Source organism: Monopterus albus, unplaced genomic scaffold (assembly GCF_001952655.1).
Source record: "Monopterus albus unplaced genomic scaffold, M_albus_1.0 scaffold91.1, whole genome shotgun sequence".
NCBI lineage: Eukaryota > Metazoa > Chordata > Actinopteri > Synbranchiformes > Synbranchidae > Monopterus > Monopterus albus.
In genome coordinates this window covers 1,352,694-1,371,820 of record NW_018127971.1, presented here as the reverse complement: position 1 = coordinate 1,371,820, position 19,127 = coordinate 1,352,694, and the positions used below count along the sequence as shown (strand labels likewise).

The following is a 19,127-nucleotide window of genomic DNA, read 5'->3' as shown; positions in this document are numbered from 1 at the left end:
GTGTGTTGAGGTGTGTGTGTGTGTGTGTGTGTGTGTGTGTGTGTGTGTGTGTGTGTGTGTGTGTGTGTGTGTGTGTGTTGCCCTACAGTTCAGAGGTCTATTAGCCCAGCAGGAGTAAGATAAGATTATCCCAGAGGAATGCAGAGTATGAACACAGACTCCCTCACACATGCTCTGTTCAAGTCACTCTAATAGTAAGTAATTCAGAATTGATTTCCATCAACTGTACAGCCACAGCTTCTTTGGGACTGGTCAAACTGAATGTCTCATGAAAACATATGATTTGTACCTGGTTCCCAACAGTTGCTGGTGTCAATATGAATAACAATATAAATTAAAGCCATTTTAAAACATCTGTCTTCCAAAGTCAAGGAGTGAAACGTATGGTTAAATCAGCTTACATGAATTAACTCAAGCTAAAACTTAACAGACTTTATCTACAAAACCTTTGATGATCTTACAGTATATTATGCCCAATAAGATTTTCAAGGCCTTTTTTTGTAACATAGTATTTCTCATTGTGCTATTGCTACTTTTATTTCAGTACAGCATCTGATTACTTCTGCCATTACGGGTTTTATCCTCATTATGCATGTTACCTACTTATCAGACTTTGAACAAAGAAGGTTGGTGACTTTCTCTACTGTGCACCTTCTCTGCCATGAACATAAGATGTAGAGGCCACTCAGCTGTCAGAACCTTTCTCAACATCACTATACTGGTATGTGTCAGCGAATCATGTTAACAAGATGGGGTAAAATTCACGCAAACATTAAGGGTATGCCGCATTAGCCATGCACATCCTGCTGACCCCAAGGCTCGTGCACTATCATGTGACCACGAGAAACAAAGGGGCAGTTTCCTTGAATATTTAGGCCATTTGTTTATCTTCCGGTGTAGAAAAGAGTTACAAGCTACATATGAGCAAACACCGTCTTCCCTCTCTGTCTCTCAAATGGAAACGTTTTCCATTATCACATAAAGTGATGTCAGAGCTAGAGTAGTACATCAAAAATTGTTATGCAGAGTAGATTTTTGTTACAGTGTATGAAGCACCCAAATTACCATGCACTTTTGTGTGTTGATTAGCCCCAACCCTGACTGTTACAACGCACACAACACCTTCCATAGATGTGAGCAGAGAAAATTTGGCCAGATGTGTGTGTGTTTGTGGCTTTGCTCCAACCTTATCTGGACAGCAGACAGATGCCACAGTTCAACCACAGACACCGTTTAATATAATATATGGTCCAATTAAAAGTCATCTAATAGTCGTTTGTTTACCTTCTGAGGAAAACTTTTGGAAGGAGGCTCACATTAAAAAAGCACTATACTGTGAGACTTATTTGTCTCTTTATATTGCTTTGTGCGTTATGTTTTTTGTATAGAACTTTTAATATAATTGTTACAGAAAGGTTAAACATCTTATATTTGTATAGCAGCTATCAATAGTTAAGTTGCAGATGTGACTTTGTCCAGTTGTTTTGTAATGAACCTATCTATCTGTCTGTCTAACTTGTATTCCCCACATCGTGTCTTGGACCAGTGTCTAATCCTATAACTCTGTAATTTGGGGCATCTAACAACCATTGCTTTAAAAACACAATAAGAACATGTGTACAAATTTGAATCATTATTCTGACCTTTAACTCTTAAACTGTATATACATTAGAAACATTAAAACTGGATTACAAAAAGAGGGCATTATTAATGTACCATAAAATAAAATAAATAATAGAATAACAAAGGTCAATAGGGACATGATTTAAACCTATGTAGGTCAATTAGGAATAACAGAAAAAAGGGACTGAAACTATGAAGTGGCGCCATCCACTGTGCACATGGTGAGCTGATCCATTGAAGGACTACTCTGAGAGGAACCACTAGGGGGCGACATAAGACCAATAATGTCACGTTTCTGGGCTTTCCAGGTCAGTGGTTGAATCAGAGGTCGGCTGCATTCATTTCATTTGCACAAATAGACAGGGTGTTAGTACCGCTGACAAGATCACATTTGTTTAAGAGAGTAGTATTACTCTGCAGTCCTACACTTGTCACTGACAACAGTGAAATGTGCGACTGAGCTGTATCACATTTCACACAGACAGGTGTGCACATGCTGAGAGGCAGTGTGAGGTTAGTTAAAGAGACTAGACACTACAGTCTATGGTTGTGCCTGAAGCTGGAAAAGGGTTACAGTGTTGTTTCATGCCAGATAGTGTTCTGCCTGACAACCAGGTTATGCTTAACTAATGGACCTAGCTGTTGATGAAATAAGGTTAGTGCACATGAACTTATTTTGGAGACTTTTGTGAGTTTGTTTGTTTGTTTGTTTCCTGCTGCTGTTTTGTTTTGTTTTTTTGGTGTTTGCCCATTTCATGATTTTCCCATTTTACAAAAATAGCTTAAATATATTTTCACATTATAGAATTGCAGAAAATGTGTGAACACAACAATCCTATTTAAAAATAAAATAAATCATTCAATTAAGCTGTTAATTAAAATGTAAGGAGACAACTAAACTATGACCAGATTTGATTTGGTGCATGCTTCTGCTGAGAATAGATGTTGAGGTCAAGGTCAAGGTCAAGTGACAAAATCTAAATCTCAAAATCTTAGGCATTGCCAGTGAAAGAAGCATAATGAAAAATACAACAAGAACACAATATAAAACAGCCAATGAAACAAGCATAACCATACAACAAGAACACAATATAATGAAGAGAGAATGTATGCTACATGGAAAGAGGAGAGAACTGCAAGTCAAAAAATATCTTTATTGTTTATTAATAACTTCATAAAAGTCCCAGATATCAACAAGTGCGTTTTCCCGCATCACCAGTCACAAAGTTAAAGAAAAAAGGACTTGCCTTTCGAAAAAAACATTTGGAGATGCCGGGGATTGAACCCGGGGCCTCATACATGCAAAGCATGCGCTCTACCACTGAGCTACATCCCCTTGTATGAAAGTGACAATGCTGAAGTTAATATAAAACAAATTACTAGGTAGTGTAGCATGATTTGTCGTGAGAGTTGGTATTTGTGTTTTTATTCTGATTGAGGCTGGATTATGCGATTTGAGATCACAACTTTAGCCTCGCTTCAACACTTGTGACAGCTCCATGTAGGCCATCGTATTTTCCCGAGTAACGTGATATGAGTTAGATAATGACATTTCTGAATAGCCTAAAAGACGTCCCAACGCCCCTATCTCAAGAGACTCAGCTGTTTTTAGCCGCCCTAGTCTGTATACAGAAAAGCCTTTGACGTCAGGATGGATGAATGGAAAGGAAAAGGTTGAATATTTAGCCTAGTCTTTTTTTATCTTTGCTCAGGACTATTACCACTAAGACTTAGGGACTCTTCTCACCATTAAAGACTGACAGAACACCCCCAGCACAGAAAACACTCAGGCAGACACAAGTGGCTGAAACTTAGGGTTTCCTCATCACCTGAGGTACCCTAATCCTCTGGGGAATTTAAATAGCTCTCTTGTTGGGTTTCATAACATCCTGCAGAAGAGCGTGAATGAGGTGCTATCGTCCCCCTCTGGAGAGTACAGCCTGTCCTCACCCATGCTGTACTTAACAGCACTCCCCTGCCAAGGACACTATTTCTATGCCATGTTTGCTTTAGCCTTGTAGGGACAGACCCATGAGATGTAAAAGGGAATGGTAATGTTAGAGTTTGGTTCTTCTTACCATTGCTAACTCTGAGAGACGAGACAGTCCAAGTAACTTCAAAACAGTGCTGATTTATTCAAAGGATCACATGTAAAATTAACATTACACGCTCAGGTATCTTGCACCTCCAAACTGCTCACAGGCAGATGTAAGATGAAAGACCCTGAACCCACCAGGCCTATACATTATATCCCCTCGGTTGGGCTAGCCCCATACTACACAGAAACGTCAACCGAGACGTCTCTGTTGCCAGCTTTGCAGCTGGTCATAGCAGTAGTCAAAACATGAAGCAAATCAAAGTGCGTGTGTCTGATGATTAAGTGGTGTGTAGCTAAAAACATTCTCACGACCTCTAGTAACATGTCGTGGCTCAAACATAAGAACATATTATGGCTAAGGCTACAGTTATACACGTCATAATAATAATATTAAACACCCTGTCTGCTGACAATCATCAACTCTTCTCTCTAGTATCCTTGACCAGATGTACCCTGTAGAAACTCATAAGCATGACTAAGCATTTAACAGTCTAACTAGACATCCTATCTCCACTAAACATTTCTAATACATAAAGTATCTATCCAATTTCTATCTGACTAAAAATACCTAACAGTAAGGACAGAAGGAAGGAGAGAAATGGTCTGAGACTTCCCAGCTTCCTTTCCTCCTTCCTCTGCTGAATTAAATACACAGGCCTGCAGAGGGGTCTCCTGGGAGGAGGGAGAGACACTTGCTGACATCAGCTCTGAGAATTTGAATTGGTGACAGGATTCCACAATGCTGAGCCTGTGCAAGTATGGAACAGTACACAGATGTTATGTGTGTTTGGAGGCCAGCTATCTAAGAACTGTGGAGTGCTCTGAAGTGCAGTATATACAGGCTATATGCAATATGAGATGCAGACAGAGATTCTTTATCTAAGACTACAGACATCAGGCATTACAGAGGACAGTACCAAAGGGGAATGGTGGGTACAAAAATAGCCTTCATAAGCTATTTGTGTGCCCACAGTATTCAAATTAGCAGTAAAGCTTGGTTTAACAGTGTTGACTACTTGTGTGCTGTTGTGACATAGACACAGTGTGCACACATCTGTCAACAACAGCTGAAAAAGTATTCAAACCCCTTACTTAAGCAAAAGTACTAATAACACAATACTGTTGGCCTACACCATTAAAAGGTGTCTAATCTTAAAGGAAGAGTATGATCTGCTAATTATTTTTTCAGTTAATCAATTTATCATTTGGTCTATAGAAATACCACCAAAATAGTATTCTTATTTCCTAAAATGCAAATTGGCCTGTTCAAATAGCCCTTTTTTTGGTCTAGCCAACAGTTAATAACCCAAAATATTCAGTTTACCACATAAAAAAACAAAGAAAAACATTCACAAATATGAGGGAGGCATCAATGTCTACATGTAACTCTGCAAAAACAAAACAAATAAGTGCACAAGTATTAACCTCTAGAGTCCCTGCGTCCTCATATGAGGACCGCACAGCTTGGGTTTCCAAAGCTCAGGACTCTAGAGGTTATAGTGCTCCTTTAAATGGGCTGGGCAGCCTATTGTTTGTAATGTAAATAGATCTGCAGCCTGAACAGCCTCACTGCCTCATATATATGCAGGTCATTTACATTGCTGCTGGGGAGCAGAGCTGACTTTGTACCTGCTGGGTCTGCCACCTTATCATCTGAAAACAGTCAAGTGTGCAGGGACAGGGAAGTTTGAGAGGAGAGAGCTGTGTCCAAAAAAAAATCATCCGACCTTTCAGTTTGTCCTACCTAAGCTCACTGTGCACGCACAGATCTACAAAATGGTTTCTGCTACTAAAGTAACGTATCTCTATTAGGCAGCACAACCCCTTAGAACAGACTCACTAAAAGTGAAAGCTGCAGAGGTAGGGGGAATCAAACCACATGAAAAAGTGGTCAATTAGATCAAAAAAGAACTCTACTAAAATAAAACAAACAAGCCAAAAAATAAGTTCAAGGATTCATTACAAATCTTGCCAGTTTACTGATATGACATAAAGCCCAAAGTAGGGAAATGAGTGGACACAGCTTCACAAGTTCTTGTTCTTTCAGTGTTCACAGATTCTCTTTTTAAGACACATCTTTATTGTTCTGGTCTGACAATAAAAAAGACTAATCAGCAGACAAAAAAAAAAAACAAACACACAGAGAAGCACATTGGTGCTAGTACTGTCTCCTACTAACACAACGTCCCATCAAGATCTGTCTTGTCCCCACCAAAGGAACAGATGAGTTGCCGAATTGCTTCTCACAAGCAAGTTAAAAAAAAAACAAACACACACAGAGAAGCACATTGGTGCTAGTACTGTCTCCTACTAACACAACGTCCCATCAAGATCTGTCTTGTCCCCACCGAAGGAACAGATGAGTTGCCGAATTGCTTCTCACAAGCAAGTTACTTTACTGTCTGTTTCAAGCATCGAAAAACACAGGAAGGCTGACTTATGAGTCAAACTGTCCATCGCCTCACCTCAGTCTGTAACTCACAAACAAACTGTGTTTACAGCTCAGGGTCTGATTGGTTGGAAGCCCTGTGTATTTATATACATGCTTGAATTAGGTGTGTCAGATGGGGCAAGGACAGGCATGCTGTTAAACAAGAGCTGCGTGTCACATTCATGAATATGAACGCACGCAGGGAGAGAAAAAGATGGAAACACTGCTGTGATCTTTGACCTATTTCTCCAGCCAGCTTGGAGTACAGTGGGCATCCTGTGAAGTCAGGCAATGTCACTGAAAGCTCTGACATGGATTAAAGAATAGAAGAAAAGAAGCAGACAATAGAAAATCATAACCTCTAATCTTTCTGTGTCCCTGAGTAGTATGCTCAAGTCTCATTTATTTGAGATTGACAAGGCTGTGACCACATCCTTTATTAAAGGATAATTACTAACAATAGCTTGAATTGTATATATTGTTCATGATTAGTAAGTGATATGGCAACATGTGCTACAGTGACATGACACAACTAGTCCTGTCAGGCCTCTGACTTCTTCTGATTAGTTGGAGAACAGACATTAACACAAGCACAGATGCACAAACTGTTCTTGCAAAATGTTTGTGTTCACTGTGTTACTGCAGGTTTGGATATCATCAACACCAGTGATGGAAGAAGTACTCAGATCCTTTACTTAAGTGAAAGTAGCAATACAACAGTGTAAAAATACTCTGTTACAAGAAAAAGCCCTGTATTTAAAAAGTTACTGAAGTAAAAATACAAAAGTATTAGCATCAAAACATACTTAAAGTACAAAAAGTAGTCATCATGCAGAATGGCACATTTCACATGTATATCATATTATTGTATTATAATTACTGGTGTAGTATTGTACATCACATTTAATGTTGTAGCTGGTAAAGGGGGGCTAGTTTTAACTAGCTTAAATGCATTTAATTTGAATTATTGCTGGGGAGTTTGTGAAATTTGCTCCATATATCAATGAGGTCTTGTAATTATACTGTATTTTTGTATTAATCTGGTTCTGAAAAGTAACTAGTAACTAAAATTATAAAAATAAATGTAGTGAAGTCAAAGTATGAATAGCAGAAAATGAAAATACTCAAGTAAAGTACAGATTTGCACTGAAGTACAATACTAAAAGTACTTAGTTACCTTCCACCTTCCATCACTACAGGGTGAATGAGTGTGCATGTGTATATGTGTGTGTTGCCTAGCACCTGGTAACTGTATAGGAGGAAACTTTATCATCCTGCCTTTAGAAAGTTCATACTGTGCTGGACTCTTGCTATTATCCCTCACCAGAGTGGTAATAACAGGACAAAGCCCGGCAGAAAAAGTAGCTTACCACTGTAAATCTGTATGAGACACAGGCACCAGGAGACACAACCCTGTTAGATGCAGTTCATTTATTTCCAATTTGCACTCAAGGCACAGTTACACAACTAGGTCTCCTTATTCTTGTGCACATAAGTACATGAGTACAATGCATCATTGTGAACAAAACAATTTCATGTTCACAGTAATATGCTGCACATCTAGAGCCTCTGTTAATCCCAGTTAGCTGTGATTTAATGAAAGTTCCAGGTAGCATAAAGTATTTTACTTAATATAATCATTAAAAAACTTCATGGTATACAACACAATAATCCAAGCTTTATTATGAGATGTATTTTCACAACATACAAATACCTTTCATTATATTACTCTAAATTCTGATGTAATTCCAGGTGTAAAAATCAAATATGAGTGTCACAAAGGCTCCTACTGGGTTGAGCATCATTTGGCAGAGAGGACATTGGAATCCTAAACCATCATACGATACAGTACGACCTGTGCAGGTTACCTGAGCAGGTCTGTGCAGACTAGTGAAAATCAAAGATCCTGAAAACCAGCAGCTGTGGAATGACTTTGTTGATAATTAGGCTTTAAATAATGCAGTGTGTTCCTATGTACACATAAGCATGCACCAACCCAGCACAATCAAGCTGTGAAAGCTACAATGCTCCTGAAAAATATGTGTAATACTTCATAAAACACAACATGGGAAGACTTTTCACGTAGTGTGATACACATGCAAGAATGCACATCTTCAGTCATCAGCACAATCTGCTTACAAGAGGCAGTGGGTACTCTCTAAGCCTTACAGACTGCAGAGTGTAGCAGTGACCACCAGGGGTTTTCAAGACCTTTAAAAGGCCCATTGGATACTCAAATGCTGCAATCGGAAAAAAGGCACATCTGATTGGTTGGTGGATGTTGAGTGGCATGTGGAGGAGTGAAGATGGACATTGAAAGGGAGGGGAAAGATTTTTTACACATGAAATTAAAAGAACTATCAAACAAAATCACTGCTTTTGTAGAAGGACTAGTTTACAATTTGAACATTAAAGGTTGGCATCAGGCTCCTGTTTCAGTAGCACATATAATCAATTTCCTAACTTAAAGATTAGGTTACTCTTCAGCACCTGATTTCAAATGAAAATTAAAATGAATATAATGTAATTTTTTTTTTTTTTAAGTCCACAAAATATAATATAGTGTAGTATACAATATAATATGGCTACAACAGAAAAGTCAGTTCACTTGGTGATATAACAGGTTAGCTGTAGCAGCTTCCGCTCTGCGCTCCTCATTATTCTTGTGAATTTATTTAATAAAGCTCCAGGTTGACAATTTAATCACTTCGCTGTCAACAGATGTTCATCTTTCTTTGCTCTTTGCCATAGAAGGTTTAGTCTTTGGACTTATGTGGGCACAGACTGAGGATCAGTTTACCATCCCCCGGTCCTGGCTTCAAACGGCACCGATGTGAATTTAGAAGCTGGTCGCAGATCAGTCTCTGAGTAAGTTCACCATTTCCATCTGGTTGCAGGTTGACAGCTCCACTCGCCCAGCCCCTACCTGTTACCAAGAGGCCAGGCTTGTGCTTGTGTAAAATTCCGATTGGCTGGTTTGTTTGGTGTGGGAGGGAGCAAGGGGCGTGGCCGAGAGTTTAGTGATCTCACAATCAGCTGTTTTGTACGTTCTACATTCTGATCCCAGGATCAGCTGGAGGCAGCAATAAACAGGAGGAAAAACTGAGGAGAGGAGGGAAAAGCTGCAAATGTTATGATCTAAAAACATCGGTGTAATATTTTACACGAAGCCCTTCTTCTAAGAAGAAAGCCTTTTATTTTTGTATAATGGTGTTTTAACTACCTCACTTTAAGGCTATCTAAAGCTATGCTTTAAGAATTGTTGTCATTTCTACTGTGTGTGAGATCGAGTTTACAACTTGAATAATTTTGCAAAGGCAGGTAAGCTATTCCTTAATTTGCTTTCTTGGTGTGGGTTGTGTCAAGCAATGTTCTCTCAAGAAGTATCAATATCAAACTGCATCTGTCTTTGCCGGCGAGGCTGCTGCACTCCCCTGCTTATTTACATAAAGATATCAGCAGCCATCAGCCATCATAATGGATGTATTAACAGAATTACAGAATTGCTTTGTCTGTCACCGACTCATTGCACAGGATACCTTCGACAGCCGTGCGTTATAACTGGCAATGACCTAGGCCTATTATTAGGACACGAATAGATGAGAAAGCAAGTACAGCGCCCCAAACCAAAGGAAAAATGACACCAGCCTGTATTTTTGTGAGCTACATCCTACAGGACGCCTCAGCCGTTGTTTTGTAAATTGCACCAAATGCTGATGTGGAGTCCAGTCGATGGCGGATGTTGGTAGCTTTCTGTGAGGCGGATCTTATAGGTTAAAGTCTTTTGACAAACAGAGTCGACTATGTTATTTGGTGAAATTCCAGTTTCATTGTCAGGAGCCTGTCCGTTCGATGGCTTTCGTGCAGAGCCGCTGCTGTCATTGCTTTGACCCTTCAGCTGTAAAGCTTAGACTATTTGGATAATTAATGTTTGACCCGGATTCAGAAAGCGTTGTCTCTCAGCTGTGGACAGTCTGAGCTCGGTGTTTTATTTTGCTATACCAGCCCAGGTTTTTTTGTATGCGAAATGTAGGCTAAACAATGTTGCTGTGAGTAGCTTTTTTCATAATGTCACTGGGTTTCAGCCGTCGACAGTAGCCACCACTCAGATATCGATCAATCGATTTCGGTTTAGTGTCGCAATATACAGTATAGACATGACAGCCTAAATGGATTGCATACACACTGTCATAATACCTTATATTTAGGTTATATTTGCTGTGCAGACCGTTTATTTTCCTCCGGTCGCCAAATAGACTGGAGACTTTGGGGCAGCGTCAGTGACGTCTGTGTGACGTCACAGGCGTCTTGTTTTTATTCTGTGAGTCCCTCCCATCCCGCTCTGCCCGCCCCACTTTTTATTTTTTAAAGACCATTGTTAAAATATAGATAATTCAATCTTTTTATATTTCCTGTGTACAGTGTGTCTAGAAAATCTTACATATTAAAATATTACAGTGTCACATTTTAATAAACGTACAAAATAAGGCCTCTCATGCTCATTAATAAGCAAATAAAGAATAAAGTAGTTCTATACACATAATGGGTATCTGCAACATGTACGAAGGATGAATAGGAGGTTAAGACAGCCAAACCTATTGGCTGTATCATAGCAATGTGATCTTGATTACAAGGTTAGGCTAAATGCCCTACATTTATTCCTCTGCTCCCTTCCTTGAAATAGATTTTACTTCAAAAGACATTTATCATTTATTTTATGGGACTTGTTTGACAGTGCTTATATATGCCATATATTCAGAAACTCTTTCCTCACTGTGTATATGAGCATATCAGAGTCATTTGTGCTCTGTTAGCAGTATCAGTAGCTATATTTACACCAGCTCTAGATAACCTTTAATTGGCTTGTAGAGGCACCAAACTAATTTTAAAAAATGGTATCAGGGAAATGTTGAATGTAGCCCATGCTGAGTGAGTGTGTTTTTTAGATGTCTACTGCTACTTATGCGAAGCAAACTTCAGACTTTCTCGTGAAAATATTGTTTTTCTGGATTTGTTTGCCATGGTGTCACGATTTAGGTTTCTTAGTCCAGGAATACATTCAAAACTGCACTTCAGTTTGTTGTAACATCTTGAATTTTCTCAGCAAAATGATGAATCATTTTATTTAGCCCAATTAACGGGACAGATTTTGACCTGAACATGAAAAGAAAAGTGAGTCAGAATGAATTCATACAACTCAAAGTATTAAAAAATTCAGCTGACAGCCTGCTTCCCAGGATAGCAGAATATTTCCTGGATAGCAGCCTGCTAACTTTCTCATGTTATTTCAAGCATACACCCATGCAAACAAATTCATGTAATTCAATACAGTTAAAATGATGACTATTCCATCTGACATACAAAATCTCAAGAGCTTTTGCTGTATGGTTGTAATTAAGATGTTTCTTCCCATTATAATCCTGGTCACCATGGTGATTGTCCAAATAAGGACAAAGTGTCAGCTTCCTAAAAAGCATCCATGCATATCTCCGTCTTTGTTCCATGTCACCTTTCTCTGTATAATAAATGTCAGTCTCATGCACTTTATTAAACTTTTGATCATTGCTCCTTCACTACTAACCCCTGTTATTTTTTGATCTGCTCATTTATTTAATGAAATAGTTTAACATTAAAACATAAAACCATTTTGGGACAAATCAGGTTGTCGGTTAAACAGATCCTGGACTGAAACAGGTGATTATTATTATTGTATAAACCTCTGCAAGTTTGAAAATCTTATACAAATTAATGAATATAAAAATATAAATGTGAGGAGAAGCCTGTTGAACCCAGAAATCAAGAAATAGGCTGTTGTTGAGTGTGTCAGCAAGTTGCTGATTGGTTTGCACTCTGGGATCTCTTCAGCCATCCCATCTTGCACACTCACACATTTTAAGTAAATATAAACAGCTTTTGAACATGTAAAGGTTTGTCTTGTAAGCTATGGCTGTTCAAACATCTGTTGTCCATTACATTATGTTCACTTTTAGGTCAGGCATTGTCCTTTGCCTCAGTACCTTCTGTCCTTATATTGTGCACACTCTCTTTGTGTTTGTCTCACCTCCCTTCACCTCCTCCTCCTCCTCTTCTTCTCTGGGCTGTCCATCTGTCCTGAGACTATGCTGATTGGTTATCTAAATTTTATGGGGGAGGGGAGTGCGGCCATCATCCACCAGCTCCTTACAGTATTTGGCCAGAAACATCACTCTAAGTAAATGATAATGTGACAACAGCATGCTAACATGTTCACCATATGACATTTATAATGTGAAAATATTTACAGTTTGTTGCACCACCCCCAAGTTTTTAATTTGTTAGTGTTAATAGCAAGAATATATAAAATTAATAATAAAACACATTCCCTCTGTGATTGAATAAAACTGGGGAATTTGATGCTTCGTCCCTGCTGATCTTAAGATTTCTAGCTAATGAAATATGGTTAATATCCATCACTGTTAGTGTGGAAACATAAAAATAAACTGATTCAGTTTTTAATGACACATTATTTGGGTCAACTGGTCATTACAACACATCAGATGCTTTGAGGTTTGAGTCCAAAAAAGTTCCAGCTTGTTGTAATGTGTCTTGAAATAGTTCTGAGTAAGCTCTCACAATACACATTTCTTACTCACTCTGCTTATCTATCTACTCTGTTTTAAAGCAGTAGGAAATTAATGCAATAAGTGTCTTCTCTTTTTTTAGAAGAGTTTTTTAAAGAAAATGTGACACACCCTATCTTATCTAACCATCCTCTTCCTTCTGTCTTTCTCTCTCTCCAGGCCTTTGCTCCAAACCAAGTGAAACCTTACATTTGCACTAAAGAAGCCTGTCCACTCCTGTATGTCAAATCCGAGTTACAGCAAAGGGCTTCAAGTTAAAAATAATAAAAATAAAAGAGGCTTTTAAAAAAATCACACAAAGGAATTGCATAAAACAGCAACAAGTGATACATAAATACAAACAAGACATTCAAAAAGGCAGCTACAGTTTTTTTTTCCTTGTAGACAAAAAAAGCACCCAAATCATCTTCTGACAATACAAGCAGTCATGTTTCAACATCTGAGCAACCTGTTGTTTGGGGAGGTAGAAGAGGTGGCAGCTGAGCTGAAGGGATCCAACCCCTATGTGATGGAGGCTGACGAGGAGGGGTGGATGCTCGTCAATCTTCCAGGTGAGTATCAATCAGAGGAGCACAGGGTTGGAATGGAAGGGCTGTTGTGGCATTTAAAGGCCACACCAACCTGGAAAACAGTCAGATTGTATTATTTTCAAAGACTTGTGTAGCTGAGAAAGACCTCTGTTATCTATTGCATGCCTAAATTGTAAAACTAATTATGGGGATGATTGGGTGGGGTGAAGAATCAGTCGGTCCGTTGCACAACCACATTGTTGCTCACCTGTATGGCTCCCATAGCAAAGGTGTTACCCTTCAGAAGATGGAAACACATTTTGCTGCGAACACACCTTTCCTTTCTCTTTGTTTATGATCTCAATCATGACAAAGGTAATTACTAAAAATTTGCTTTCAGAAGCCAGCCAAACACCAAATGCCATATATAGTCAAGACAAACAGTATGCCACTATCATAATCACAGCCTTAGAGGGTCAATTCAACTAATGCTATGACTCTTTTATGTTTTGTGTTTCTTTACCCCCTCTTCTTCCCCTCCTCCAATTTTTTTAAATACCTTACATTCCCCACACTGGTATGCGTGCGCGTGCGTATGTGATCCTTTAAATTTTCCCCCTTCAACCCACTTGACTTTTTGAAAATCTATCACATCTGCATAATTTTTGCAACCACCCCGTCTTAATTGGCCGCCTCGTGCCTGATCTCATCACTGCCATATGCTCAGAAGAGTCTGACTGCATGATGCAGGCAGAGGATGAGACGGGAGCCCCACTGACTGCACAATCATTCCCAGACAATGACCTATCAAGGCATCAAGACACTCATACAAGGACTGAATGCCTGGCCCCCATTCCCCGCTTGCCTCACAAGCGCCGTAGGACACATAAAGGTCGGACACATGGTGCTATGGCATCATCCAACACCCTGTCTTGTCCCAGCACTAGCCCATCAGGTTTAGGTGCCACTACACCCGTGACCCTGCCAAGGCGGGTCGGACTGTCCACGCCATCCTCCACCCCATCAATGTCTCCTGGCTCTGGGAGTGAGTGTGGGGGTAGTGGGGGTAGCAGTAGGGCAGGCTCAGAGAGAGGCTGCATGGATGAGAGCTGGTTTGTCACCCCTCCCCCCTGTTTCACTGCAGAGGGAGCCACAGCAGAGGCCAGCCCAATGGAGGATCTGCTCATCGAGCACCCTAGCATGTCTGTGTACGTCTCCCCAAGCAACTTGTCCATGGTCTCCAACAGCAATTTGTCTGTGGTAGGAGAAGAAAGTATTGTGAGCCTGGCAAGCAGCATGAGGTAAGATAGCACTGCTAACACTAGCCACACTTCATCTCACCTTCTTTTTCAGCATCAGCACGACCACAACAACACAACAATCCCACCTTGGTCTTTTCTCTCCCTCCCCGCAGCAGAGTGTCTGATCCAGCCACTGTCCCAGCCACTCACAACATTATGCCCACCAGGGCGAGCCATGGAGCTGCTGCCCAGGCTGGTGCTCTGGCCAAGGTCACCCAAGTGGCCAGGGTCCAGCGTAGCAAAGCCCGCATCGAGAGGCGCAATCTGGGCCGCAACCGCATCCAACGCCAAAATCGCACTAGAGAGCAGGTCCCTCGCCATGCAGCCCATGCCAGAAACACCTTCCTTCACCAGCCCAGCAAGCGCAACCTCTGCCACTAAACTCCCCAGCAACCAGGGGGCACTGTTCACTCTGAGGGCATTAGACACACACAAGTAAAAACATTCACCCACAGCATATTTGCTTTCATTTTTTCACATTATAACGCATTATGCTCAGATACCAGTAGTTTTTTTGTTTGGGTATAGACACAAACTGAGTCCACATGGTAGTTTTATGGATCCCAAAAGCCCTCTGAGTAGATGTTTATAGACCTTTATTATAGTTACTGTTCACTGCAGTATCAAAACAACAAAAAAAAGTCTTCAAAATATTTACACGTTATAGTAACTATAATGTCTGAAGAAAAATTAGCTTTAGTAATTTTCTTATCTGTTTTAGTAAAGTATTCTTATGTTTCATTCTTCCTAAATCCATGTTTTTGTTTTTCAGTTCAACCATTAAATCCCCAATATCTTTAAATTAAATAACATTTGGAGATAGTGATTTGAAATTTAAACAACCAAGTGTACTCTGACTGAAGGAACAGACTCTTCTGGTGGAAACAGTGCAAGGCAGAGAAGCATTAGCATCTTTATGGCGAAAACAACTCATCATGTCTTCAACATGTATTATATTAAGGGGGTTCCATCTAAATCTAATTTTATTTTTGTTCAGACAAGGTGGAAGGATATGTTGTGTGGAACAAGAGTGAGAGGAAAATCACCAGACATTTGTTTTTCTCCAGGTTGGTTTGCTAACATGCAAAGTAAAGGACAAAGGCGAGGAAACATGGGGCAACACGTTTCACCTTAGAAAAACAAATGTGACATTCCTCTTTTCTCTCTCTGGAAAGGTTGAGAGCAAGTAGAAGATGGTGAGTGCATGAGCAAAACAGACTAAAGAGTAAAAGAGACCTCATGATGAATTAGAACTAGATGTTTTAAAATTAATGTGGTCAATATGAAATGGTCATAGGAAAGTGTTATGTAACCCTCTGAGCAGCCTGTGAGTTTTCAAAACTTTTACTGAAGACCATCTAGAAGATGACTCTTATTTTGCATATCCAAACGGTTTTTCTGGATAATACAAATATAAAAAGGGTTTGTGGCAGCCACAAAGTCATTATTGAGAAGGGTTATAAATGCATTGAAACAATGCAAGGCTTGCTCTTGGGTTACAGGGTATGGCAGGTTATAGTATGTGAAAAGTGATGTATTGATGGTAACTCTTTATTTTGTTTTGTTATATTGTTTTCTGCGCTTTAGTCTTGTACATTTTCAATTATTTTACAATCTGTCTCAGTGAGGTTCCACCAAAGGAAGAGAAGTTCCTACCAGACAGAGAAAGTACACATTCATCTCTTAAAGACAACAAATTCAAATTCACTCCCTTGCGGATCACACGCAGCATTATGATCATTAAATGTGTGGTCTTTAAACTAAAGTAATGTGCCCAGCACACACCAGCCATGCTCATCCACGGTGTGTGCTGTGATCTTATGTTATCCATGTGATCATGAAGTACTGTCTATTTACACATCAGTCTCTTTCGTTAAGAAAAGTCATCGACTGTCCAGGAGGCAGTTCTTAAGGAAAAAATGAGCAAAATAAATGTCCCATTAAAGTCTCATTCAAAAGCTCATCACCTTGCTTATGGACATGCAGCTAACATCTACTCCATTACTGTTTGTCCCTTTCTCATTAGTACATCCAGCTCCAACTGTTTCCACTTAAACATCTAGCTTACTGATATGTATTCTACAACAATAGTAACCAATGGTGCTGACGTGTATACTAACATTTGTAAAATATTTGAAACATGGGTGTAAGTTTGCACTGTCATACATTTTGTGAGTCAAAGTTTTAGCTGTGTGCTGTGTGCTTTTTTCTTTTGTGATTTTATTCTTTTATTTTTGTTTTGATTCAACCTGTGTGTGAGAAGATGTACTGACGAGTTAAATGATAGAAACTCTTAAAAAAAAAAACACTTACGATGTTCATTAATCTCCCTTGTAAATATTACAAAACCATTTATGATGCTTAGATGTCAAAGCCTCTCAGGACTTGAGTCCAACCTTGTGCTCAGTGGGACTGATGAGAACCTTCTCTGCCTCACCTCTGTGTTCAGTATCAAACCAAGAGGGCGTTTCAGTGGCCAAAAGTGGTGTCTTTGCCCCACCTCCAGTCCCATCGTGATGGCATGCACCATACAAGCAGCACTAGACTCACAGTTTATGTGCCATAGGCAAACATTGCCCTCCAGAGGGTTCACTTAGCACAGCACTTGCTGTATGGATGCTGGCAAGGACACATGACAATGACACGGTTTTAAAACAGTCTATACTGGTGTGTTTAAAGGACAGAATGAGAGTCTGGAGATTCTGTTTGTTTGAAAAATGGCAATGTCTTATTTTAATCATTTAGCTGAGTAAGATAAATTATTTTTTCCTTGAATCACACACCACAAAGGTTTTATTTCTGCCAGTAATCCCAAAATAGCTATTAATTTATAATGAAATTATACATTTTATCTTTTTTTTAAAGATGCCTCTTATGTATGCAGTTATTTCCTCAAACAGTTCAGGAGATGGATCTGAGGTTATCACTGTAACCTACACACACACACACACACATTGCTCTCGCCGATAGTTAAGCTGCCTCATAGGGTCTTTGCCTGTTGTTATAAAAGAAAAAAGTTCATACACAGTAAAAACAAAGTAATAATGAGCGATCACAGCTGGATGTGTGTACTGAATGTAAAGATCACCCACCACAGATACATCTCTGCCACAACAAACCTATTGTGTTTTTCTCAGTTTTTATTTTTTTCCTTTTCTCACCAGTGTCATGTAAAGAGAAAAGTGTGCTCATTATGTTGTGTATGATTATTTAAAGGTGGGCTTTAAGAGTGAAAGTCCTCCAATAACAGGCAGAGGGAATGGTCACCCAGTATGTTGAACCTGTATGAGGTGAGGGATGTGGACATGGAAAGGATGAGGCAGGAGACAAAATGTTTATATATTAAAAAATAAATATATAATAAAAATACAATAGAATATGCTTGTATTTTCCCATATTTTAGAACAGTTGTTCACCAATGCAATGTTTTAAATGAAAAGTCGAATGTCCGGAGAGTTTCATATGTTTTATGTTGTGCCCTAGAAACAATGGCAGCTTATAAACACTTGGGGGTTTCCCATATTACATCTCAGTTAGTACACCCCTCCCCCAGAAAAATGAAATATATAGACATATAAAATTTGGTGTATCTGATATCTATGGTGATTGTGCCTTTCACTATGTCTGCATGGTTTTTGTGATGTACTGATTTTTCAATTTCCCAAAGTGGGCAGTTTTCCACTGACAGGCAAGACCTATGCAAAAGTCAATGGATGGGTTTTCCAGCACCCATTCAGAAAACACAGGTACCCATAAAATTCAATAACAACAACAACAACAACAACAACAACGACAATAAATGCTCAGGCTAACACCTGAATCTTGTGTCATGTGTGAAATTTTTATGTGCAAGGACAGAAGGAAATGGGATTAGAGCAGAGTGTGGTCTATAAATATTCTGATAATTTACTTAAGCATAAGCAGCAAAACCATGATGTCAAAACACTTCACTAAAAGAAATGCATTAAAACTGGACATAAGTAAAGTCAAAGAAGTACTATCAACAAAATGTAATTACAGTATCAAAAGTGAAGGTACTCAGAGCAGAATGTTCCTCATTAGTGTTTTTAATACATATGTATTTCTGACAAAGTTAGTGCTGTCGCTTCACATCAAGAAGGTTCCGAGTTTGAGCCCCGACTGACCCAGGGCCTTTCTGTGTGGAGTTTGCATGTTCTCCCTTTGCCTGCATGGGTTCTCTCCAGGTACTAATACTTCCTCCCACAGTCCAAAGACATACAGCTTAGGTTGATTGGTGACTCAACAGCCCATAGGAGTGAGTGTGAGTGTGTGTGGTTGTTTATTTACATGTCATCCCTGTGATACACTGGTGACCTGTCCAGGATGTACCCTGCCTCTCACCCAAAGTCAGCTGGGGTTGGGTCCTGAGATGGATAGTACTGATGTAATAATAATATGTAAGAAGCATTTTAATATCATTGGGGAAGAGGAAACTAATAAAACACGTGATTAAGAAATCTTAAATAATGTCATATAAATATAAATGATCATAAAATGGAAATACAAAAGTAAAGCATAAAATTG

General features: G+C 39.3%; 1 protein-coding gene and 1 non-coding gene across 5 annotated transcripts; one reads left to right on the top strand and one right to left on the bottom strand.

Annotated features, from left to right (window-relative positions):
• Window positions 1-2,887: 2,887 nt before the first annotated feature.
• On the bottom strand, window positions 2,888-2,959 carry trnaa-ugc (transfer RNA alanine (anticodon UGC)). Its single transcript has one exon. It is a non-coding gene; the product is annotated as a tRNA-Ala (tRNA).
• A 5,046-nt stretch (window positions 2,960-8,005) lies between these two features.
• On the top strand, window positions 8,006-18,340 carry tp53inp2b (tumor protein p53 inducible nuclear protein 2b). Of its 4 annotated transcripts, XM_020608146.1 has the most exons (5): window positions 8,007-9,473; window positions 12,932-13,323; window positions 14,009-14,326; window positions 14,426-14,582; window positions 14,696-18,340. In XM_020608146.1, exons 2-5 carry the CDS (start codon window positions 13,200-13,202, stop codon window positions 14,961-14,963), a joined length of 867 nt encoding a protein of 288 aa, XP_020463802.1. In that variant the 5' UTR covers window positions 8,007-9,473; window positions 12,932-13,199; the 3' UTR covers window positions 14,964-18,340. The 4 variants fall into 4 exon arrangements, with proteins under 4 accessions (XP_020463801.1, XP_020463802.1, XP_020463800.1 ...); XM_020608145.1 differs by having other exon boundaries at window positions 8,006-9,473; window positions 14,012-14,582; XM_020608144.1 differs by having other exon boundaries at window positions 14,009-14,582.
• The last annotated feature ends 787 nt before the right edge of the window (window positions 18,341-19,127 follow it).